This window comes from Amphiura filiformis, chromosome 2 (genome assembly GCF_039555335.1).
Source record: "Amphiura filiformis chromosome 2, Afil_fr2py, whole genome shotgun sequence".
NCBI classification, from domain to species: domain Eukaryota; kingdom Metazoa; phylum Echinodermata; class Ophiuroidea; order Amphilepidida; family Amphiuridae; genus Amphiura; species Amphiura filiformis.
The window spans coordinates 66,614,920-66,641,330 of NC_092629.1; the positions used below are offsets into that span (position 1 = coordinate 66,614,920).

Genomic DNA, 26,411 nt, shown 5'->3' on the forward strand with positions numbered 1-26,411 from the left:
ATGTATGCAAATTAAAATTTAATTAGCATAACGAGGTAATACTCATAAATGAAAAGTAACCGTTTCGTTGAATGTATACTCAGTACATGTATATAAACTTGCCATTAGTTTCTAGAAGGGAATCTGTCTTTATCCTTGCCCAACCCAAAAACGCTCAACGGTCCATGCTAATTAGCTTCTAGGCAAGAACCCCCGGGATACTACCCGACCAGGGGAGCTTTGCAACTAACCTGCGGTACTCATTACAAGTCAAGAGGCTGGGAGTGCAAAGCCTTACTGTGACCTACCCATAATGGGGAGCACCATTGGACACACGTTACTAGGTGTTTCAAAAATCTGGTTACTCATATTTTTCTAAAATATAAATTTCATGGTGTTGAAACCCTAGAACAAACGTTGACAACTCTTTGCATTATTCACTAATCATTTGAATAACAACGGTCACGGGGTGAATACACTCCAACGGATTAATAACCTACCAAACCACTTCAAATACAAATGTAAATTGAGATCAATAACTATTATTGATTTGATAATGCTGGCGTCTGAGGTGTTAGTGTTTTTAATTCAAGAAAGTACAGTTTGGCATTAAACTTATTTTTAAACAATTATATATACATATTTTGATGCAAACAATTTAATTTTGTTTACAGATATGTAAGATAACGGTTCAAAACAGACCATTACCAGAAATAATGGGTGTGTTGTTCATGACTGGCTCAATGTTAGTTGGTTTGAGGTTTCGACCCTATCGGGTCTCAACCTCAAACCAACTAACATCTCACCAGTCATGAACAACACGCCCATTATTTCTGATAATGGTCTGTTTCTCACCCTTTATCTACTACATCATATGATTGTTACAGCTCAAATAGCTTTGTTCAGTAAGTCACCACTCCAAACTGCTGTCCACAAAACTACTCTACACCATTTTGTGCCTCAGTTGACAGATTCATTTATTAAAACATCAAACATTGCATTGATTTGTTAGCACATGACCCATAAACTTTACCTATCCATTATTGAATTTACCTTCAAGGATAGATGATGTTACTGACCGTACAATGTTACCCATCAATATGTGACGCCACCAAAGTAAAAGAGTCGATGGATGCACATTATCAACTTTCATTTTGTAGTTTTATTTCCTTGTCCATTCCTCATTCTGCATACAATGGGCAATTCCATTTAAAACATACACTACCCCTGGAAATATTGGACTATTCGGGCTATTCCAATTGAAATCCATACACCCTGTATGGAAGACATGACCTCAATCTCCCACACAGTGTAGATTTCATATGGAGTCACCCATTCAGGTAACCCCACTTGAATGTCGCACTCCCTGTGTGGGAGATTACGGTTATATCTTCCATAGGAGGTGTATGGATTTCAATTGGAATAGCCCATTACTAGACATTTTGTATTTGTAATTGGTTTGTTATTAAAATAATTGTGTTGGCTCTGAAATTGGATACCATTTTCAGGACAGTTGATTTTACACAGTTTCATATAATCAGGGCAAGTTTGATTATATTTAGTCACCGGATCAGGCCTATTATTATCAGGTGATACAGGTATACTTTGATCATTACTAAAAAGTACCCTCATAGCTTTCTACAAAAGAGACATTGTGATCCAAATTGGTCTCACTTCCGGTAGCACAGTTCATGAACTCACATTCATACACTCCCAGATAGTGAGAACCAATCAGAGCACACGTTAATAAATTACTAGCCGTGCATAACATGCATAAATATTGTATAATTGCACGGGTACACACCCAGCAAACACAAAAACGTTTTAAAAACGTTTTAAATAAGTTATATTTTGGCTTTTGGTTTAGATTAAAACGTTTTAATAACATTAAAATGTCAGGTTATATAAAGGTCATGATAACGTTTTAAAACGTTTTGTAAGAAAACACACTACAACACTATTTTTAAATTTTTTCAAAAATGTTATTGTAAACTATTTTTGCAAACATTTTTGCCAAATATTGTGTCAATACTTAAATAACATTATGTTAAAATATTTGAACCCAGCAAACACAGAAATGTTCTTAAAATGTTTTTTCAAAACCTTTTAATAACATTTAAATGTCGGGTTATATAAAGGTCATGAAAATGTTTTTAAAACGTTATTGAAAATATTTTGGGCAAACATTTTTCGCAAAATATTTTTTTCAACCCCAAAATAGCATTCTGTTTAGAATGTTTTGTATCAAGTTATCAAGAATGTTTTTGGAATGTTATTAAAACGTTTTTATAACCTTTATATAACCCGGCATTTAAACATTTTCTGTAAAACATTTTTGTTTGCTGAGCAGTACATTATCAAAAAATGTTTTTTAAGGTTATGAAAACGTTTCATACTCTTAATATACCCTTTATATAACCCGACATTTAAAGGTTTTCTGACAACCTTTTATAACCTTTTGCGAATGATGTCGAGGACACTCTGTGTAGTACGCACAGTGCTTTCGGGCACATTGATTTTTCTTGCGGGTGGATGCATTTATATTTGCTTGCATTTTCCAAAATTGTTATGGACAATTTTGTTATAAAAATCACAGGATTGAGTTTTTGTACCCAACACATTCAAAGGTCATTGTATGAATGTGCAAACATATTGGGGTTAAATAACTGTGTCCTGATAGATGAGTATTATTTGACTGCTCAGTGCTAGAAGTGGGTAAGTGCAATAGCTGCCATGAATGTGTAGCTCTATGTGTAGATGAGTACAATATATTGTGTGTACATTTCCAAATGTTCCCAGGGCAGCTATTGCACTTGTCCACTAATATATTTTTAAAGATAATATACAATGATATAATTACTTATACGTTATATAAAAGAATATCACATTTGTGATGACACATTTGTTCCCAATATATTTTCAACAGGCTCAACAGCTAAGAACTTTAAATTACCGCATGATAGGGACATGGAGTATAATGGTGCCTGGAGTATATGTGACATTGGAATATTAAAAAATAGTATAGAGGACAGTGTTATAATGATCTATTGAATAAGTCTTAGCATCATGGTTGATGCCTTGAGCGATTGCAGTGATTTCCAGTGCCACCACCACATTCCTGTGGTATAACGTCCTGCAGGACTTAGATACCTGACATTCAGGTTGGAGTTAGCACAGGACCAATACCACCAGGCACCTTGAGTATTTTGAGCACAATTCTTATACCAATCATCATTATCCATATCATAGGTTGAGAAAAGCCTGTTGTTATTACCTGCAAATGAGTTCCCAGCAGTGCCACTATATGACCCAATGTGAATTGTATAGTTAGATACTTCATCACCAATGCTAAATGGCTGGTAATGTGCATATGCTGTGTCATTACTGAAATCCTGTAGTTGTATTGACCTGATGAGGAAGTCAGAAGGTGAACAAGTTCCAGCCCTAACCAAAATTCTCCATCTAAGCTCCCAAACCCTTGCGAGTAATTAGACCAATTGCGGTAGAAGTCAAGCGATCCATCAAATCTTCGCTGGAATACAGTCCAACCACCGTCACCAGTATCCATGTCACAAATTATATACATCATATGAAGAGCCTTGATTAGGGGTGATTGTGTAGATGCCAGAAAAGTAATTGCCAAGTGAAACAAGATCAGAGCAATCCTGTATAGAAGAAGAAGGTACTTCAGCAGTGATCACCTCAGCTGCTTCTGTGGTGGTCATCTCGGGTTCTTCATCAGTTGTGGCCATCTCAGCTGCTTCGGTTGTCACCTTAGCTTCTGCAGAGGTCACCTCAGTTTGTCCAGTGGTCATTGCTTCTTCAGTGAATATCACAACTGTAGAACCCTGTACCGGTGGATCTTGAGTGCCAGTATCTGGGCAATTCATTTTCGCACACAATATTTGTGTGTTCAAAAGTTCAATCTGAGTGGCTTGCTGGTCTAGTACAAGTGGTAATGACTGGAAGATGTTCTCTAGAGTTTGTTGCTGCTTCTCTAGTACAGATACTACAGTATTCATGGTGGATGACATGTTCTGCAACTGCTGAGTTTGCATCTCCAGGAGGGTCGCTACTTGGTTGAAAGTGTTTGCCATTTGAGTTTGGGTAAGGCTGATCTCATTCAAAGTATCAAGAGTCTGGGTTTGTGCCGCTGCCATTTGCGTCTGGGTTTGGCTTATTCCGATCAGAGTATTTTGAGTCTCAGTTTGTGCCGCTAACATCTGTGTCTGGGTTTGGTTCATATCAGTCAGAGTATTTAGAACCTGCTGTTGAGTTGCATTCATGTCAGTAGCAGTACTCAAAGTCCGACTTTGAGCCTGAGATATCTGAGTCAGAGTGTATTGGTGATTTTGCAGGATCATCTTGGATTCCTCATGGATGTCTTGCCCAGCTTCAAGTTGACTACTGACTATTAGAAGTACTGATGATATATTAGTCGACGTAGCATTCACATTTGCCAGCAGAGAGTTGGTCTGCTGAAATCCAGGTCCTATAGCTGTTATTTGACCATAGACACCACCAAGTGTTGCCATAGCAGTAAAGAAGATGACTGCAAACTTGATCATAGACACTGCCATGATTACTTTCCAAGTCATATTATTGTAAATTTGTCTGTAAATTGTCTGTAATTACTTTATATCTGTTGCTGTAATCGAAAAAGTGCTGAACATCAAATGTGTGAAGTATAGAGTGTACAACTAAATATATATATTGTATTTAGTGTTTCCCGGTTCATGAACCGGGAAACACTAAGTTCAGTTCTATTGTATACGCTTACATAAAGCAATATACTCATTTTGTTGTTTATGATTATAGGCTTGCACAAGAAGTATAGCATAGCTAGACGAAGTTCAATTGTATATAGTGCTGTTGTTCTTGTGCAGGGGCATGTGCAGAAACCTTAGACCCTGGGGTGTGCAGCAGAACGCTGGGTGATACACAGCAACAAGAATAGCCCCCAAATAGGCTGATTTTGCATGTTTTAGGCATAGACCTTGGAGTGTGCGCACACTCTTGGCAAAATTTAGAAATCTAAATACACTAAAGGAAACACCAGAAAGAACCTTTTGAAGTATTATGAAGCAGATTCTATGATACTTAGGCATATCCCGGACACAATTTGTAGTTCCCCCTCCAGTAAAAATGTAGTACTTTTGCAGGAAATTTTCCTAGGGTTTAATTTTGTGGTTGAACAGGCAGCCGCAAATTTTTAACCCAGCAAAAATATTTATTACATTACAAATATTTATGTGAATACATTTGGAAACATGAATTAAACACCCACTAAATTAAGACCTTTTTTACTTATGATATTCTTTGTAACCATAGCAACACAGACTGTCCAGGTGATTTTATGAAAGAATAAGGGAGTGTACTTTCCGGTCAGTCTGACCAAGATAGATGGTTGTCAGGGTGGCAGTTTCCTTGACAATTGTTAAAGTTATTCATTGTGATAATTTCAAGGTAGTTGTCAATGCCCAGAGAAACCAATATTAAGCAGTGTTGCCAGAAATGTTCAGCCCAAATTGCTGGTCAAACCACCAAAAAGTAGCCCAATTTTTCTCTCAACCATTGGTTTTTATGGGACAGAAAATCATCGAAAAATTGCAGGGATCAGTGTCAAATTTGACAAACTTTCACTTAGCTATTGGTTTCTATGGAACAGGATGTGGTCAGGAGTCATCAGGAATATCTCAAGAAAACACTTAATTGTGCAACCAAATCATGGGTTTGGTAAACCTGATTACAGGACAATGAACATGATGAACAGTTTCTGGATCTGATATGGTTTAGTTGGCAGCTTCAACTAAAAAAGTTGGTTTTCCTGCATGCATGAGCATTGAACAATGGCATATACTAGGCCAAAGGGACCTGGGAAAAATTGCAACCTCAGCCCATACCCATTTGCAACATACTAGCACTGTTTGCATGTTACTAATGGCCTGACTAATGGTAGGCAAAGTTTGGTTAAAAAAACGTGAAGGGGATGAACATGTTCATAGACTGGAGTGCCCAACTCTCTTTGGAAGCAATTGGGACAGACTCCTTCATGTAATGTTGCTGTTGTTGGATCGCTACACCTCCTCAGTGAGTCTGTTACCTTCCTGGCATTGAATAAAGTCAGTACTGCCCATGGGTACTGATTAGGTATTGATTGAGAGGGTTAAAGCGAGAAACATCCTGATACTTGCAAAATGTGTGGCTCCTGAAGACCAGAAATTGTGGGGTAATCCCTGCATGGACTAAGGCATGGTTTCTCAATTATATTTGCTTGTGAGCCCTGAAGGGTCATTTCAAAGATTTGTGTATGAGAGCCAAGTACATCTTGTTTTGTTATATTTACTGTACATTCTGCTATTCCACTTGAAATCCACACTACCCCTGTGGAAGATTTTGGAAATATCTTCTACAAGGGGAGTATGAATTTCAAATGGAGAACACATTAGGTATTTCATACACCATCTGAGAAAGATTCAAACTGAATCGTCCACAGAGGGATGGCGACTTTCAAATAGAGTTGGTTAATGTACTAATTCCATTTGAAATTCACACTCTCCCTGATTTTAAGTGGAATAGCAGAATGTACAGTAAACGTAACACAACAAGGTGTATTTGGCTCTCATTGTGTGGATTTTTAATGGAATAGCCCAACTTCTACTCAAGGGCCAACCACCTAAGGAATTTGTGGTATGGTAAAGGGAAAGATTCTTATAAAATTGTGTCTTTTTTTTTTTTTTTTTTTCATGCAGGTTATGAAGGCAATGTTTTCACAAGTTTTGATGTAAATTGCAATGATGAAATCTTGTGTGCTGGTACAGAAGCTATAGAAGATGATGCATACCTTATATTCTGGTAAGTTATCAATCAATCCTGCAATCTTGCCAGTAATCAATCAATCATGCAGTCGTGCAACTAATCAATCAATCAATTGATCCATCAGTCATCAATCAATAATCTATTTATCCATCAAAAAATTAACAATGGTGGGGAGGGCAAAGTGAAATGGATGGTGGAATCTGAAAATGTGATATTTTTTGTCCAAAAAAGTGGGATTTTCAATGATTTTTGGATTTAACTGGGGGAAACCAGGGGGAAAAGTTCAAGGTGTTTTTTTTTTGGGGGGGCTAGAATGCCCGGTGTCTCCTGTCAATCAATAAAATAAACACCATTCTCGCAATATATCATGGAAATTATAATACTCGTAAAAACATTTATTAGAAAAAGCATTTATAGAAATACATACACTGACATAGATTTGATGGAACATGACTGTGAACAGAAATCAGATCAAATCCTTCTGTCAGGCTATGTAGCAATTTGAACTGAAGCACGGTGGCAAACTCAGGGTACTACTTGGTGATAGTATATGAAAAATACTTATTGCTAGTAAAGATATAGCTTCAAACAAATTAACCTACTAATAAAACTTTTCTATAAATACATAAACTGACACAGTTCAGTAACTGGAACACAGTATAACATTATAGTGTAACTAAGACCTGTTTTTGAGGCTATGGAAATAGAAGCATTGGGCACAAATCAGAGTTGCTGGTATTGTTGCTTTTATTACATTGGGCTGCTTGATTGGACTGATTTTGTTGTTTTATTGAAACTATATGAATATGGACTAGCACAGTATCCCAAAAGAAGGTTACATGTAGAAAATAGAACTACATTTTGCAATGGTACAACAAAACAATGTCTTTTTTCAGATATTATTTATATTCATCCTTCCTACAAAGTGTCATTGTTTCAAGTCTGCATCTTAAAATCAACTTAACTTATGAGCACATAGAGTCAAAAGTGACTAACCATCAAAATATCGCACAACATAATATGCTGCATTTTTTGGTTCCCTGCTCCAATTTTGGGCTCAAACAATGGCAACACTGGAGTTGTCTGTAAAATGCACCGTAACTAGAACTATGACAGCTTGTCTTTTTGAGTAAACTTCTCTCTTAGTCACGGATCACATCCTGAATACGGGGAAGGCCAGTAGTGATACTATCATGAGATGTGTATGAGCTAGAACATCGTAGAATGGTAAATATGGGACAGGTCAGGATACCGTGAGATAGGGGGCGATATAATGCTCTAGCTGTCATGTTTGTGATTATTTAAGAAACGACTGGACTAACATTATGAATGGTGCAAAGGGCTATTCCAGTTGAAATCCATACATCCAGCTATTGAAGACATGACCATAATCTTACACACTGGGAATGTGAATTTCAAAAAGGGTTACTGAATGGGTGACTCCCTTGAAATTCACACTCCCTGTGTAGAGGATTAAGGTCATGTCTTTCATAGTGGGGTGTATGTATTTCAACTGCAATAGCCCAAAGGGGACATTTCCTGAAACTTTGGCTTTGCCTCCTCGTCAATAAGGAATTATGGAAACCTATGGGCTGATAGATAACAGTTGTGAATGCATAGGAGCTTTATAAACACAATGTGTCCCACATTTTTTTAACTCAATCTCTGTGATTGTCCTTTTAAAAGATTTTTTTTTTCATTTTTGTCTCTTTCAGGGACAGAAGAACAACCAATCTTTTGGGTGCTTATAAAGAATCACATTCAGACGATGTAACCCAGGTACTTCAACAATTTATCCTTCACGTAAGCAGACATTCTAATTTCATATCATGCACAACCCCTGGGGTATGGAATTAAGGGGACAGTGGGGAGGGGGAAGAGGGTTAGTAGAAGTAGAGGGAGTGAGGAAGAGAAAACATGGTAAGTATTACTTTGGGTAACTCTTTATAATAAAAGCCATTTCAATATCATATGCACAACCCCTGGGGTATGGTAGGGGAAGGAGGGGAGGAGGGGAAGGGTGAAGCGAGGAAAAACGTGGTAAGTATTACTTTGGGTAATTCGCCAAATTCTTTATATTAGCAGCCTTTTCAATATCATATCGTACACAACCCCTTTGTTATGGGAGGGGAAGGAGGAGAGAGGGGGAGGCGGGTTAGTGGAAATAGGGGAAAAGAGGGAGAGGGGAAGGGAGGGAGAAAAAAATGTGGTAAGTATTACTTGGGTATGATCATATCATGCGCAACTGCTAAGGTATGGGAGGGGAAGGAGAGGAGGGGAAAGAGGTAGTGGAAGTACAGGAGGGGGAAGAGAGGGAGAGGGGAAGGGACAGAGAAAAATATGGTAAGTATTACTTTGAGTTATTCACCAAAACAAAATGACAGTGCCAAGTGTCAACATGTATTGCCAAGCATGTCAACCATAACATAGCTATAAGTTTTTCACCCTTTCACCCATTAAATTTGAAAGTTGAAATCGTCAATTAGATCAATGCCAAATAAGCCTTAGCGGCGAATTTGATATAGTGTCAGATTGTATTGCAATATTGTGACACTCATCTTCTGATCAGTAGGTGATACAGACCTTTGATCCTATAATGAGATTGAAGCTGATGGCATTTGTTTGAAAACTGCGCCATTGCAGCTGTTTTAATCTCATAAAGTGGTTTATTAACCTCTGCTCATAGAAGTCGCAGAAGATTCTTGGAGAAGATTTGAACGGTGATAAATCGCAGATTCTGAAGTCCAATCTTCTTACACGTCTGAAGGGCAAGCTGTGGGCTGTTCTATTTAAAAGCCATAGTCCCCTTGTGGAATATTTTGGAAGTATCTGTCACCGGGGGAGTATGAATTTCAAATGGAATGAGCACATTAGGCATCTGGGTCAGTCCATGTCGAAACAGATTGAGTGTACACCCACCCTCTTGGATTTTGCTCTCCTTTGGCTCAGGGGTACCTTTCATGGATCCCTAGGTGAGGTCACAAGAAAAAATTCAAATTCCATTTCGCTTATGAATGGCGGGCAATCAAAGTTTGGCGACCTCGACCAAAATTGTGAATTTAAGGGTCCAAATGACAAAGTGCTCTCTTTGAGGGGCACTTTCTTCTTAATTTAATCAGTTGTGATCCTCTTTTTGAATGTGGTCACTCACTGGCTGTGTCTGAAATACCTAATGCCAAAAAAGATAGATTTGAATTTCGTTGGGATTTCAGAGGGGTCAAAATCAGCACTTCGTACTGTTCAATCAAATTATCTTGATTTTGAAGGACCCATGATAATGTCACAGTGCACTTATAGGTCCTAATTATGTTCAGAATGGATTAACCATATGCCAATGTCTATGAGCAATTAAAAAAAGAGAAATTTCTAGACCCTACAGAATTTTAGGCCACCCCTAAAGTGGTTCAGCCACAAATGGCACTTAAAGTCGGCAAATTTTGACCCCTAATAACTTTAGGTGTACACCAGATATGAATTTCTAGTCTTTTGCATCTGAAAGAATGTAGTTTAATGTTACTAGGAACATAAGATTTGTTTTGTATTTTTTGTGTTTTAGTTTTAAGTTGACGCTTTCAAAAATAGTCATTTTTGCCTAACATACCATGCATACAGGATACGGTACAAAATGCCAATTTTAGTATGATATTTTTTATATTTTTGATCACTTTATAGCCATTTGTATTATTTATCCTGATATTTCAAGTTGCTCTTGAGTCAAGTAATAAGAAAAAACTACTTTCTAATCCTCTGTATGGATTTTTAAGGGGTCAAAAATGCACTTCCTGGCAACGATGCACATGCAAAGTACAGGTTATGGGGTCAAATTTTCAGAATGCTCCCAATTATGTCAAGTAATATATCAAATTACTCAGTATGGTCATGAGGATTCCAAAATGTATAGTTTGTTATGTGTCAGACCTTTCAGGAGGCGCTATATGACGAAAAAATGTTCATAGGTCAACGACCTTTTGAAAGTATCAAAGCACAAAAAATACAAAACAAATCTTATGTTCCTAGTAACATAAGACTACATTCTTTCAGATGCAAAAGACTAGAAATTCATATCTGGTGTACACCTAAAGTTATTAGGTCACAAAATTTGCCGATTTTACAAAGCGCCATTTGTGGCTGAACCACTTTAGGGGGCCTAAAATTCTGTAGGGGGTCTAGAAATTTCTCTTTTTTTGAATTGCTCATAGACATTGGCACATGGTTAATCCATTCTGAACATGATTAGGACCTATAAGTGCACTGTGGCATTATCATGGGTCCTTCAAAATCAAAGTTAATTTGATTGAACAGTATGAAGTGCTGATTTTGACCCCCTCTGAAATCCCAACGAAATTCCGAAATCAATCTTTTTTGGCATTAGGCATTTCAGACACAGCCAGTGAGTGACCACATTCAAAAAGAGGGTCACAACTGATTTAATTAAGAAGAAAATGCCTCTCAAAGAGAGTGCTTTGTCATTTGGACACCTTAAATTCCCAATTTTGGTCAAGGTCGCCAAACTTTGATGGCCCGCCATTCGGAAACGAAATTGAATTTGAATTTTTTCTTGTGACCTCACCTAGGGGTCCATGAAAGGTACCCCTGAGCCAAAGGAGAGCATAATCCAAGAGGGTGGGTGTACACTCAGTCTGTTTTGACATGGACTGACCCATCTACATTTGATTGTCATACACCCTCTGAGAAAGATTAGACCCCGGCCCCCCAACTCAACACAAAAGTTAACAACCATGAGAGTTACCAAATTGCCCCACAGATTAGACCTGAATCTTCCACAGAGGGAGGATGAGTTTCAAGAAAACATGGTTAATGTGCTAATTTCATTTGAAATCATACTCCCCTGTGGAAGATATTTCAAAAATCTTCAACAGGGGAGTGTGGATTTTAAATGGATTAGCCCCCGATGGTGCTATTTATCTCAAATCTTGTTTGCATACTTACAAGGGGTAAGCACCTGTATATTGCATTAACCATTAATTTTCACAATTATTGCTTATAGAATAAATATTACCACAAAAAAGATGAAAAGAATAATTTATAATGAAAAATTAACGTTAAAAAATCAATAGCTAAACACAATTAATAGATACAAAATATTTGTGCATATTAGCGTGAAAGCTATTGGTATTTTCCAGATCTATATTTGAAAATTATATGATATTTTGTTAGGAAAATAAATAATTGCTTCAATCAATCATGGCCATGTGAGCAGAGTTAATATAAAATGACTGAATGAGAGCTCCATATCACATGATCTTGTTGAGCAGATTTACTGCGAGATAAAATCGCAATGTGCTTCAGGATCATTGAATTTGTCGGTAGCCATATGATCTAATGTTAGTTATTTCAAAGTCTTAAAGTCTGGTGAAATCCAATTTTGAAGTGTTTATTTATTTTGGACTCTAAGAATGTTATAGGGCAAAGAATGTCATTGGGCATGAAAAACAGTCAACTTTTTTCAACACCAAATAGGCGAGACTCATGGGGGTGGTTGTGGTTGCAACTAACCAAGATATCCATATGGACACTACTGGCCAAATTATTGGCTTCTAATGACTAAGAGCCAATCAGAGATATGGTAAGAATAGTCAGTAGGGCTCAAGGGAATTAAGTTTAAAATTGCTATGAGGTCTAGAAGCTCTGTTTTGATTGGTTCCTGATTTGGATATGATCATATCATGTAATTAACCAAATTGGGACAATGTAAGAAAGGAAGCAGTGCAAGACCATGCATGGGGATATAATGTATATTATTAATTGGGTGCTGATTTTGAATGAAGTGGACCTCAATAATTGTACCAATAGTTTAACCGCCCTGACAAGTTGATGTAAGAAAACAAAATTCAACAGTACAGCTGTAGCCATGCCAGATCCACCAATGTTCACCCCCCATACTTGGAAAGGTGTGGAAAATTGTAGTATGGTATTCCAAATAGCGGCAAAATTGTGAAAAACTGTATTTCAACAGTTGCCACTGGTTTTGCATGGATTTTAACATAAAACACACAATAAAATACCACCCCAATTGACCATACAGTTTGTCTGGAATTGAGATGGCAGATTTCTAATTTGACAGCCCAATTTTGAAATGCTCCTCAAATTCAATGCAAATACTTGTACATATCATATTGTTCTCATGCATATTCTAATGTCATCTTTCTCTTTCATTATTTATTTCCAATCTTCAGCATAATCCTTTTGTGTTAAAGCAGGTAGTTGGTTAATTTTGTCTAAATAAGGTATAAAATTGAGAACTTCTCATCAAGTGCCGAGTACTTGATACTTGTTCAAGGATTTGAGAAAATTTGCATGCAGCAAAATTGATAAAACATCATATAGTTTCATACAGAGTAGTAATGACTGAGAGCAGTTTATACTTCTACGCCAGGCTTCTATGCTACTAAATATTTTTTGCTCAACAGGAGTACTTACGTCTGACCTCAGAAATCACCAGCTTTTGTTAGACTTAGAATATTGGGTCAGAGCATCAACGACAGCTGCTGTTGATGCCTGAGGTCAGCCAAAAGTACCCCTGGTGAGTTAAAAAATGTTTAGGAGCCTAGAAGTCTAAATTTATTGATCTCAGTTTGGGCAAAATTGTGATTTGCCACTATGCAAAAAATGTTTACAATATGAAACATCACAGGTGGAAAGGAAGTTCTCAGTTCTGTACTATCACTCTCTGTATGTACAATTGCTATTGGCCAATTATGTATTGTGTCCATTTGTATACTCTTTGAAATAGCAGTTTTATGTAATTTTGAAAAATGTTGTCTTCATTGTTATTATCAATTTGGTGAAAGTTTGGTGAAAAAATATTAGTCACTGAATTTTATTTAGATAGCCACCCTCTGTAATCATTCAATTTTGTAATTTGTGTCTCTTCAGGATTGCTAAAAACAAGTTTTGTTTGCATGACTTTATAAAAGCAAAAACAACAGACGATTTTTAACCAAAAAGTCAAGAAAGACCCTTGACTTTGACAGTTTGCAGCCTGGAAGACGCCATCAGCTCCCAAAGACCCACCACTATAACATTTCAGTGGATCATACCCACCAAAAAATTGATGATTCGCCACCAGGCTTACAACATCATTCCCTTGTTGTGAATAACCTTTCAAAAAAGTTATAAAAAAGTACAGATACGATTTATGTAACTTTCTACCCTGCTCATGTTCAACAGTTAGTTGATAACACTGGTAACTTTAGCAGACCTATCAATTTGAAGTTTGTTGCATAGAAATCCAATAAAAGCTTTACCATAATGTTGTCATTTAGTATCCTTAGAAAAACTATTGATCCAAAACATTTGTGATGAAGATGCCAGAGGAGGTGTCAGAAGCACAAATGCTGTTGTCAAATTTGATTGGATTTGACAAATGAAAAATCAGATTTGACAAATGGAAATCCAATCTGTGATGATATAAAGTGATATTTCAGCGAGGATTGAAAAATGAATTATCCAGACATCTGATTGGATTATATTGGGCTGTTCCATTTAAAATCCACACTACCCCTGTGGAAAATTTTGGAAAATATCTTGCACAGAGGGAGTATGACTTTCAAATGGAATTAACATATTAGCAGTTCCATTTGAAACTCACTCTCCCTCAGGTGAAGATTCAGGTTGAATCATTCTCAGAGAGTGTACGAAATTCAAATGGAGCTGCGTAATGTGCTCATTCCATTTGAAATTCATACTCCTCCTGTGGCAGACATTTCCAAAATCTCCTACAGGGGTAGTGTGGATTTTAAATGGGACAGCCCATTACTTCTGAAGACAGGTGACACTCAGCTGATGATCCTGTTTGTGCAAGCACCAGTCATCCAAGTATTAACCATTCATAATACATTACACAAATAGACTACATGTATTGGGCTGTTCCCTTTAAAATACATACTACCCATGTGGATGATTTTGGAAATATCTTCGACATGGGGAGTATGAATTTCAAATAGAACACATTTCTACAGGCCCAAAACTCAATTGTGACATTGATCAGTTGATACATCTAAAATACGTTTGACAGTTGGATGATTGTAATGTTATAATGGTCCATATTTTGTGACACTTTCTAAGGCTTCAGACTTGCAAATCAACAACAGGTAATACCAATTAGCAGGGAAGGATTGATGTTGAGGTCAGCATGAAGTTCATCTTGATAACTTTGGTAGCAAAATTTCACTAGCCAGGATTTACTGTGGGGCAGATTTTGAAACAATAGAAAATAAAAAGAAGACATTTTCCCAACATTTTGGATGTTTTTGAAAAGAACCTAACTTTTTCACTCGCTATGCTTACAAATGGACAAATATTGACCTTGTGTGACCAACAAAGCTTGAAAAACCTGTTGGTTTTTTTCACCCATAACATGTGATTTTCTTGGGATTGTGACTTTGAATTTCCCTAATGACTCAGATTTGACCAGCTGGTTTGTGCCAACATGAAAAAACACTTGTTTTTCAAAATTTAAGTTAAATTTTCAGAGACGTAAGCTTTTAGGCATTTAATTTTTCTGATTTCAGGCATTCTCTTTGCATCTTTCCTGTCCTAAAGTATCGGGAAATACACATTCTCAGACAATGTTCAAGCAGTTGCTCTTAGTGCTTGCTTCACCACAGAATTTTATTTTCATTTATGATTGCACTTATATAAATGAGATCTGAAATATCAACTCTTTTACAACCAAGTAAACAAGCAAAAGTTATACAGCATTAAGATCCCAGCAAACACAAAACGTTTTCGACATCATTCGCAAAAGGTTATAAAAGGTTGTCAGAAAATGTTTAAATGTCGGGTTATATAAAGGGTATATTAAGAGTATAAAACGTTTTCATAACCTTAAAAACATTTTTGATAATCTACTGCTCAGCAAACAAAAATGTTTTACAGAAAGCGTTTAAATGTCGGGTTATATAAAGGGTATAAAAACGTTTTAATAACATTCCAAAAACATTCTTGAAAACTTGATACAAAACATTCTAAACAAAATGTTATTTTGGGGTTGAAAAAATATTATGCGAAAAATGTTTGCCCAAAATATTTTCAATAACATTTTAAAAACGTTTTCATGACCTCTATATAACCCGACATTTAAATGTTATTAAAAGGTTTTGAAAAAAACATTTTAAGAACATTTCTGTGTTTGCTGGGTTCATATATTTTAACATAATGTTATTTAAGTATTGACACAATATTTGGCAAAAATGTTTGCAAAAATAGTTTACAATAACATTTTTGAAAACATTTAAAAATATTGTTGTAGTGTGTTTTCATACAAAACGTTTTAAAACGTTATCATGACCTTTATATAACCCGACATTTTAATGTTATTAAAACGTTTTTACCTAAACCAAAAGCCAAAATATAACTTATCTAAAACGTTTTTAAAACGTTTTTGTGTTTGCTGGGATTGGTCTTGCAAACTGTAAATATTCATTTCGCAGCATTTTCCTTATTTTATTAATATTTTGATGTTCATTCTCTATTCCCATCTGATGTGGTAGGTTTCACTTTAGGAGGATCATGGTTTTCTACCCTATAAATTTTAATTTTTTTAAATTTTTTATACTTTTCATTTGATGTATTTGGTGGTTTCCAGTTTTGTTAGTACTCTCTCTGTATGATATGATAACAATTACTACTCTACATAATGGTGATTTGATTTATAGTTTGTGCATGATATGTTGTAGAATATTTGTGTGTTTGTGTATATATTTTTGTGTTTCATAAAGAATTAACACAGTTACAAAAGTCGCACTGAATTACTGAATCAAGCGAAACTCTTCTGATTTATTTACCTGTTTATTTGCTCTTGCTAATGAATAAGTCTGATCCTTTTTTGAGTAGTGTATGTAGTATCAGTACTCTTTACTAACAATTTTTTTTTCTTTGTATTTTTCTCCATCTCAAATTCTGCCTAGGTCAAATTCCACCCTACAATGTCAGATTGGCTGGCTACAGGGTCAACTGATGGTCTGGTGTGTGTGTTTGATATTAGCCAAAGTAGTGAAGAAGATGCCTTAGTTACTACACTTAACTCAGAGTCATCTGTGGTAAGTATTGGAATATCTCAAAAAGTATTGGGCATGATGTATCCAAACTTGGTATGGGTTAATTTGTGTGTCTGTGTGTTAGCCAAAGTAGTGAAATAGATGCCTTAGTTACTACACCTAACTCACAGTCATCTGTGGTAAGTATTGGAATATCTCAAAAAAGTGTTCGGCACCTTAGTGATAGCGATGATGATAATTTGTACTGTCTTCAGTTAATAGCAATGGCCCAATTGCTAGTAATGTCTTCTGTAGATAGCAAAGTAAATGATAATGATCTGTACGTCTTCAGTAGATAGCAATGGCCCAATGATTAGTGATATCTACAGAGATATCAATGATAATAATGATTAGTGCTGTCTACAGTAGATAGCAGTGCTAATAATGATCAGCACAGGTTACAGTAGGTAGCAATGGCCCAATGATTTGTGATATCTGCAGTACATAGCATTGATGATAATGATCAGTGTCGTCTTCAGTAGATAGCAATGGTCCAATGATTAATGTTGAGTGGTAAATCGTGGCATTAAAAATAGGGAAAAGTTTTGAAGACTTATCGCGTGCAACACCCATAATACAAACTTAAGAGGGTTATTATCATAGCACCATCAGACATCAGCATTCTCATGTACCCAAGCCTCCAGGATCTGCTTCAAGACTACCTGTCGATCTAACATTGCCTCTGATTGGTCAATTACATGATATCTTCATTTTAATCACCAATCAGAATGGAGCTTCTCAAATAATTCATCCCAATTTTTTTGTGTGGTAAAATTATTCTAACAATGTTACTGATTGGTCCTATTGACAATGGAAACTTCTTTTTAACCAATAGGCAGGTAGTTCTCATGGGGTTAAGAGGGTTGTTATCATAGCAACATCAGACATCAGCATTCTCATGTACCCAAGCCTCCAGGAACTGCTTCAAGACTATATAGGATTCCTAGCTAATAAGGAAGTGCAAATGTATCATGTCATGATCGGATCATGTGATCAATCGCATCACCGTGGTAACCTTGTCATTGAACGCTATTTGTGTAATTCATTCAGCGTAGATCAACCGAGTGATAAGAGCATACCGTAGTTTAAACCCTCTTAAGGCTTACGCTGCATGCAATTGACAGGTTTCAACAAAAAATTTCAAAAATTTCAAAATTTATTTTTTTAGGATTATATTTGAATTTTTTACAACAAATGCATTGAAATGAGTACAAACATGCCTAGTATTGGCTCAGGAATAAGTAAAATAGCCCATGAAATTTCGCAAAAACCTTGAGAATTGAGTATATTTTCTGTAAGATGAATATACATACACTGACAGGTAATGGAGAAATAGTAGGTAGAGATTTAATCAGTGCATGTTTGTTTTATGGTTACACACTTACCTAATGCGTTTCCGGTAACACGGGAGGAAATTGGAGACGAATGTTTAGAGAGAAAGTCAATTTATTATTGCAGACAGATGTGGGGATAAGTTGGGGCTCACAGGAGATGTATAGTTAAAGATGGGTGTGCGCAATACTTTTAACAAATCGTTTTTGGAAATTTTTTAGGATAAAGTGATTTTTAAAAGTGACATAACTCAATATTGAGATAGAGAAATTTTGTCGTTCAAGGTGTATTTTTTCATGCAGTACAAATAGATGTATTGGGCTATTCCGGGTTTAAATATCATCACACCCCATGGAAGACATATCCTTAATCTCCAACATTTTGAATGAGTGTCTCTATTTGAAATCTACACCCCTTGTATGGAAGATTAAGGCCCATGTCTTCCATAGGGGGTGTATGGAGTGGCTTATTCTACTGTAGATGTTGAAACTGCATATGATTTATTAAGCATGAAATAGATATTTATTTATATTGATTTCTTTTTTAAATGAGTGATTTTTAATTTGTGTTTATTTCTTGACAGAATCGGATAGGCTGGTGTGGTAGCAACAGTGAATATTTATTTGGTCTCACACATACAGAGTCAATTATGATATGGGATGCTGTAGAAGTAAGTCATGTCTGTCTGTCTGTCTGTCTGGCTGTCTGTCTGTCTGTCCTGTGGGGGTGGGGTGTGTGTGGGTAGGTGTGGGGTGCATGTTAGCAACCATGAATACTTCTTTGGTCTCACACATACAGAGTCAATAATGATATGGGATGCTGTAGAAGTAAGTCATGTCTGTCTGTCTGTCTGTCCTGTGGGGGTGGGGTGTGTGTGTGTAGGTGTGGGGTGCATGTTAGCAACCATGAATACTTCTTTGGTCTCACACATACAGAGTCAATAATGATATGGGATGCTGTAGAAGTAAGCCATGTCTGTCTGTCTGTCTGTCCTGTGGGGGTGGGGTGTGTGTGGGTAGGTGTGGGGTGCATGTTACCAACAGTGAATACCTATTTGGTTTAACACATACAGAGTCAATAATGATATGGGATGCTGTAGAAGTAAGCCATGTCTGCCTGTCTGTCTGTCTGTCCTGTGGGGGTGGGGTGTGTGTGGGTAGGTGTGGGGTGCATGTTAGCAACAGTGAATACCTATTTGGTTTAACACATACAGAGTCAATTATGATATGGGATGCTGTAGAAGTAAGTCATGTCTGTCTGTCTGTCTGTCTGTCCTGTGGGGGTGGGGTGTGTGTGGGTAGGTGTGGGGTGCATGTTAGCAACCATGAATACTTCTTTGGTCTCACACATACAGAGTCAATTATGATATGGGATGCTGTAGAAGTAAGCCATGTCTGTCTGTCTGTCTGTCCTGTGGGGGTGGGGTGTGTGTGGGTAGGTGTGGGGTGCATGTTAGCAACCATGAATACTTCTTTGGTCTCACACATACAGAGTCAATTATGATATGGGATGCTGTAGAAATAAGTCATGTCTGTCTGTCTGTCTGTCTCATTGTGTAAAAGTTGGTAAGACCCACAAAATATGGACTTTCCCCCATTGGTATGCCTGCCTGCCTGCCTCCCAATTAGGCGATTTGAACTATCATCCTTCAACATGAAAATTACCAGCACGATTTTGGGTCTGTTAAAGTTGAGTTGGAAAAAAAACCCATTCTACCACCTTAATACTGTTAATTTTAATTTTGCTACCTAATTGATTTCTGACTTTTTAAATGTTGGGTGGAATTTTCTTGATTTGTACGACATTTTAAGTGTCGCGCCAGCAAAATTGGCCGAGCACACTATGGACCACAATGGCCTCATCCCAATGGCATAGTTCAATAACCTCAATTAAACACTCATAGTGCAAATTTGACCTCGAGTTGCAGGGTATGAGTTTTTGTACCCAAATTTTCAGAGGTCATTCAATGAATGTACAGATGTATTGGGGTTAAAGAACCGTGCCCTGATAGATGTGCATGTTCTGGATCCTAGTGGCATTGACCAGTCTCTACTTGATAATGATGATTTGATGAGTTAATGCCATTTGATGCTCCAGATAGTGACCCCATTCAGTCCATTATGGTTCATTAGCTTCATATCTCCCATCACCATCGGGACAAGACCCATTACTCTGGCTTTATTAGCTCGTTAATTTGACATATTCGGTGAGTGCTCTTCAGGTGCATTACCGATGAATTGCTGTGGTCATTCGAACTCAGCAAAAGTCATTTAAATAATTGAAATGTTTTGATATTATTACAGGAGAAACATACCCAGCTTTATTGGTTTGTTAATTTGACATATTGAATGAGTGCGGAGTAACTCTGGTAGCGTAGCCAGTGGGGGGGCAGGGAGGCAGACTGCCCCCCTCCTCCTGGACATCTAAAATGGGGACGGAGAAGCGGAAAAATGGGGACGAGAAGGGGAGAACAGAGAAAGAAGGGGAAGGAGAGGGAGAAAGAGAAGAGAAAGGGGGAGGAGAGGGAGAAAGAGAAGGAAGAAAATAGGGATGAAAGTGATGTTTCCCCCGGACTTACAATGCTAGCTACGTGTCTGGTAACTCAAGTTTGGTTTGGGTGTGGAGGTACCACAGAGAAACTGAAAGTGGACCTATCGCTATACTACTTGTTTATGATTTTGGACCCATTGCTACTCATAAAGTCCCAATGTTTTGGTAAATTTATCACAAAATTGATTAGAAATGTCAAAGATTTTGGCTACAGAGAGTAAAAGTTGGCTATTTTGAGAAAATTTTGAAAAAAATGACCCATCTATTTACCATAAAGTTATCATTAATATACCAAAATTAATGGTTGAAAATGTGACCATGTTTGTAGTACATCCTGTATGGTTATTTATACTGAACAAAATTAATTAACCTTGTCAAGAATAAGCTTGGCTAAATAAGAGTTTTGAGCATACTAACAAAGAAAAATACAATAAAAGTAAGTCTACTAGAAACCTTTTAAAATGCAGACCAGCAAACTGCCTCATTAGTAAAACCAGGGGTGTGAGAGGCCACAAACCAAAAATGAGGAAAATTAATAAAAACGCTTAAAACAGCGTAAAATTGGGGTAAAAAATGCAAAATATGGGCTGATAATAAAAGAAAAGGTGTAAATTTTGGCCACAAAAAACGAGGAAATCAGCTGAAAAGAGAACTTTCACACCCCTGTAAAACCCAGAATAGAGAGTAGTTGCCAATCACCTTTTACTTTAGTTTTCAAAGAACAAAAATTAAAAGGATGCAGTATTTTTTTCGTACATCATTTTTGTAACATGTGTGGTCAAATCAGATTTTTCAGAACATCTTTTTTTTTTTCAGTAAATTTGAGCTTTGTTCCATGTTTTATCACCAAATAAAGCAAAAATTTACTGGAAAGAAAATTTTAACTTATACAAAAAATGATGTTTGAAAAGAAATATTGCAGGCTGTACATATACAAGTCTGTCGGAAACCTTTAAAATCCAGACATCATCAATAAAACGTGGAATGCGGACATCCTGCTAATGACCTATCTGTAAACCTATATCACAGGCCAAGGAGCAAACACTAGCTAATAAGTGGCATAGAAAAAACATGAGGGAGTTGATTTACAATCAGGAAACTAATGAAGTGGGAAAGGAATAACAAGTCTTATCTTGCAAGATTCGCATGAATAACAAAAGGAAGATGACACTCATCAGTATGGACCCAGCAAACACAAAACATTTCATGGAAAACGCTTAATGTTGAGTTATATATAGGGTATAAAACATTTTAATAATATTCGGAAATTATTTTTGAAAACTTTCAAAATGTTCTGACATAGTGTTAAGTGTTTACAAATTATTTGGCAAAAAATGTTTGCAAAGATATTTTATAACATTTTGACAACATTTTTTAAAAATGTTGTTTATAGTTTCTTTTCATACAAATTATTTTAAAAACGCTTCCATGACCTATATATAACCTGCATTTAATGTTATTAAAACATTTTTACTAAAACCAAAACCCAAAATATAACCTGTTAAAAATGTTTAAAAACGTTTTGTGTTTGCTGGGTACAGATATCATAAACCTTTATAATCCAGACATCATCAATAAAACGTGGAATGAGGACATCCTGCTAATGCCCTATTTGTAAACCTATATCACAGGCCAAGGAGAAAACACTAGCTAATAAGTGGCGTAGTAAAAACATGAGGGAGTTGATTTAAGGCTGGTTCAAAGTGTATATTCGAAGGCGAATATTCGGCTTCGAATACTTTTTGGTCGTCAAAATATATGCGGCTTCGAATATAAAACTATGAACCGGAGAAAGATATATTTCTACAATTCACAGCGTTGTCCGACTGTTAACAAGTATTGCCCGTTGACCTAGGTAAGCAAAAATTAGAGAATTTCTTTAACGTAGTCAATACAATAATAGGTTAACTCAATATTGAACTACTGTCATGATTTAATGTCTGTAAAATAAAAATGAATAAATTAATTAATAAGTTAATAAAGAAATAAATAAGTCAATAAATAAGTCAATAAGTGACCATGCGTTTTAAGTGGAGATGTAACATTTTGGGGTTCATAATATAGGCCTACCCGGGGAGGCCTACAGCCTATGTAGTTAAATTTGGTGTCAAACTAAAGCTTGTGATGAGACCAATACAGTAAGCACTGAATAAATGTTGTAAAAATTATTAACATCAGTAAATAATTGGTATATAATTAGCATAATTTGCGGGATGGAGGATGATCAGGAGGAGCAAATTGAATATAAGTGACCCCCAGTGGTCATATAATGCAAGAGGGCCATTTCCTTTTTCACATTTTGTTTACAATTCACTTTAAACTGCATACTTTAACACCATACAATCATATTCCAGGTAATTTAATTTGCTTTGAGAAGCAATTTTGCATATTTTATTTTCTGTAATTATCAAACACATGGCTAATTGTTATCTAATCAAGTATAACATTATAATTATAATTATAGGCCTATAAATAGTAATGCGTTGAGTTTTTAAAAAGTAATATCCGCCTTTTTTTCTTTCTTTTTGAAATGACATAATGTGACCCCTCGGCACAACTGAGCCCGGATGTCGCCAGTGCCACTATTGAGATATGCTCCATCGAACTTAACAATAAACAATAGGAAACAAAGGATTTATTGACTGTTTTATTGATTTTCACTACTTAAATGTCAAGTACTATAGACATGATATACATCATTTTAAAGCTAATTTCAAGCAGAATATTTTGGTTGAATATCTCAAAAATGACGATTGGCGACTTCAGGGCTCATTTGTGCCGAGGGTCACATATATACTCGTTACAAAAACAAATCAGCATGGAAAACATTTGTTTCGTCAGAGGCAGATATTTGGTCTATTCAGTGTCATAAAGCTACAAATAGACGATCTTTTAAATTCATGTTTAAATGGCTTTTTTTTTTTTTTTCTTATTCAACCTGACAATGTCCCAACTTATACCTAATGTGAATCGAGCCATTTAACATGTGCTTGTAGGACAACGATTTTGAATTAAACATATTAATTGTGATATTTTAATTCCCCTAGAACACCACAGTTAAGCGTCAAGTCCAAAATTGTAAGTGGGTTTTCTACCTCATTTTTATTTTACCTCATTATTTCGTTAAAATTACTCGAAAACCCTCCTAAGAGTTGTTACTGATATACATTTCATAATTTTGGGCAAAGACTAGCCAAATAGTTGACCGAAATCGTATATTTGCACCAATATTTGACTGAAATCGTATATTAGCATTACCGCCCTTCGTGACTTTATTGCAAGCCAAAATGCTGCTAAATGTGAACGAGATTACTTGAAATATATATTTCAAGAGTTGAACAAGTTTCAACTCTACGAATATATTTCTGAAATATGTCTATCTGATTGGTTGATGGTCAAGAGGATTACGGCATCCTCAAAGTCTCTTGCTGTAATTCTCTAATCGATATTTATTATAGGACCGATGTTTTGAAATCCATACAACCGTGTCAAATGAAATAGTCTCGGATCATAATTTGTGCACGATACAACGTTGATACTTCAGATTTCGGAATTTTATTTAAAATAGGCATAAATCACCTTGAACAAGTTGAATGCTGGCAAAAGCAGATCAAATAACTATGGGTTGAATTTACATTAATCAGTGTCCTGGGCCAGGATATTAAACATGTAGGACTCCTTCGCACTCTAAAACAATACTTCACCAAATGTCCTTGCTTTCATTTTCTCATTTAATTTATTTTTATTTTTATTAATTTCTTTATTCACTGCCTTTGTGGTCAATCCGGTATTGCCAAATATTTCTCGTCCATTACCGGTGTTAATCTATTTATTTATTAAAATGCACCATCTATTAAATTCCTGTACAATAGTCCTAGCGTATTTTGATAACAAAGTTGTTTTTATTTTTTATTGGAATATGGGGTTCCATAGATTTACAAGGGGTCAGTTTTTACACGATTTCATATATAAAATATGTTTGGGCATGGCGGAATTAATATATGATTAAAAATAGACATACTCTTAGGCCCCCTTTTTCAATGTTTGTACATTATTAATATTAATATTAATGTACAAAATGCAAACGAATGTATGTATATATATTTGATTGTTTTGTAAACATTAATTTTGATGTTTACTCATATGTCTGGAAAGTCAGGAAAAAAAAAGGAGTATCGATATTTCCTGGGAAAGTGGATCAGATGAGCAGTGAGTAAAAACATTCGCTCTAAATGTTTACTTAATTTTTATTTTTTTATGAATTTATTAGGCCTACTGGTAAAGTGCAGAAAAAAACTCCAAACGCACTCTAGGATTTTTCATCAGCAGCAGTAGAAATTTCTCTTGCATAGATTTTCGGGTGATCTCGCTTGGATTTAGCAAACAATGAACCGTTCACTTGTACATTTGTAGGTTATGTTTGTAAGCCTAAATATCATATTATTTGCATAAAACATAACTTACCATCACTACAGCATTGGAATGCTATTGCCTGCCAGGCATTTTCCTTATTCTGGACGTCTTTATATAGTCCCTTACTTTTATGTCATATAAAATGGGTACGCTTGTACCGCACTAATAACGTTTTCTTTCAGTTCGTTATCAGCCATTTTGGAACTATCCAGGCGTATTTTACACAACTGTGCAGGTTAATTTTCATTGGGGATTTTTGAAATCATCGTTCGGCTAACGATATTCAGGTGACCTCGAGCCTTTCATATAAATCAATAGTATCTCGCTATCAGTTGCGCGATATTTAATCCGACTCAACTCGGCGTGTCATCATATTTTATTCGTTGCCGTATATATTTTGACGTCACAAAAAGTATTCGACAACAAATATTCGCCTTCGAATATTCACTATGAACCGACCCTTACAATCAGGAAACTAATGAAGTGGGAAAGGAATAACAAGTCTTATCTTGCAAGATTCGCATGAATAACAGAAGGAAGATGACACTCAAAAGTTGTTTACATCAGTATGGACCCAGCAAACACAAAATATTTTACGGGAAACGTTTAATGTTGGGTTATATACATAAAAATTCAAAATGTTGAAGAGGAGAAAACTGGAACATCACCATAACTTAAAACTTTAGCTTGATAAGGGTTTTTTGTGGGGAAAAAGTTTTCCACTGTTGACCATTAGGTAAAAAAAACCCAGAGAGACATAATGAAAATTGAAAACTGTATTGCTAAGGGTTGTGCCAAGTGCTATGATTTTCTGTTTAGTATTAATTGAGTTCAATAGCAAAGATCAAAATGTTTAAAGTTTACAAGCTAATATTTTTGGACAATCTTCTTTTGAGTAAATCAGATTTAGCAAGTTTGAAAGTTGCTTTTGAAGTTTGCCCAGCTGATTGCTGCAGTATTTCATATCACATTGTACATACATGATAATGATCTATGCAAGTTAATTAATGATTTTTCTGTCTTTCCTTGTATTATTATTTTTTCTTGCAGTCATCGCTGCTCACAAGATTTGATGATGTGAGGGAAACGCTAGCAGTAAGTAACCCCTTATTATAATCTAAAAGCCTCTTCTTCAGCATTTATTATCTGGTTTGCTTAATGCTCTGCGAGCTGGCCATACACCTTTGTTTCCAATGGACATTTTATTGTGAAATGTCATTGTACAAGGAATACATAAAAACAAATTCCACATAGCCC

At 36.0% G+C, this 26,411-nt stretch overlaps 1 protein-coding gene across 1 annotated transcript in view; it reads left to right on the forward strand.

The window, feature by feature from the left end:
- LOC140146543 (WD repeat-containing protein 89-like) overlaps positions 1-26,411 on the forward strand; it is a 286,375-nt gene that overhangs the window by 243,704 nt on the left and 16,260 nt on the right. The window contains exons 6-11 of the mRNA XM_072168419.1: positions 6,732-6,834; positions 8,514-8,577; positions 12,996-13,019; positions 16,731-16,862; positions 18,775-18,861; positions 26,205-26,249. Of these exons, the coding sequence (XP_072024520.1) occupies positions 6,732-6,834; positions 8,514-8,577; positions 12,996-13,019; positions 16,731-16,862; positions 18,775-18,861; positions 26,205-26,249 (455 nt within the window). The remainder of the gene's footprint in view (positions 1-6,731; positions 6,835-8,513; positions 8,578-12,995; positions 13,020-16,730; positions 16,863-18,774; positions 18,862-26,204; positions 26,250-26,411) is intronic.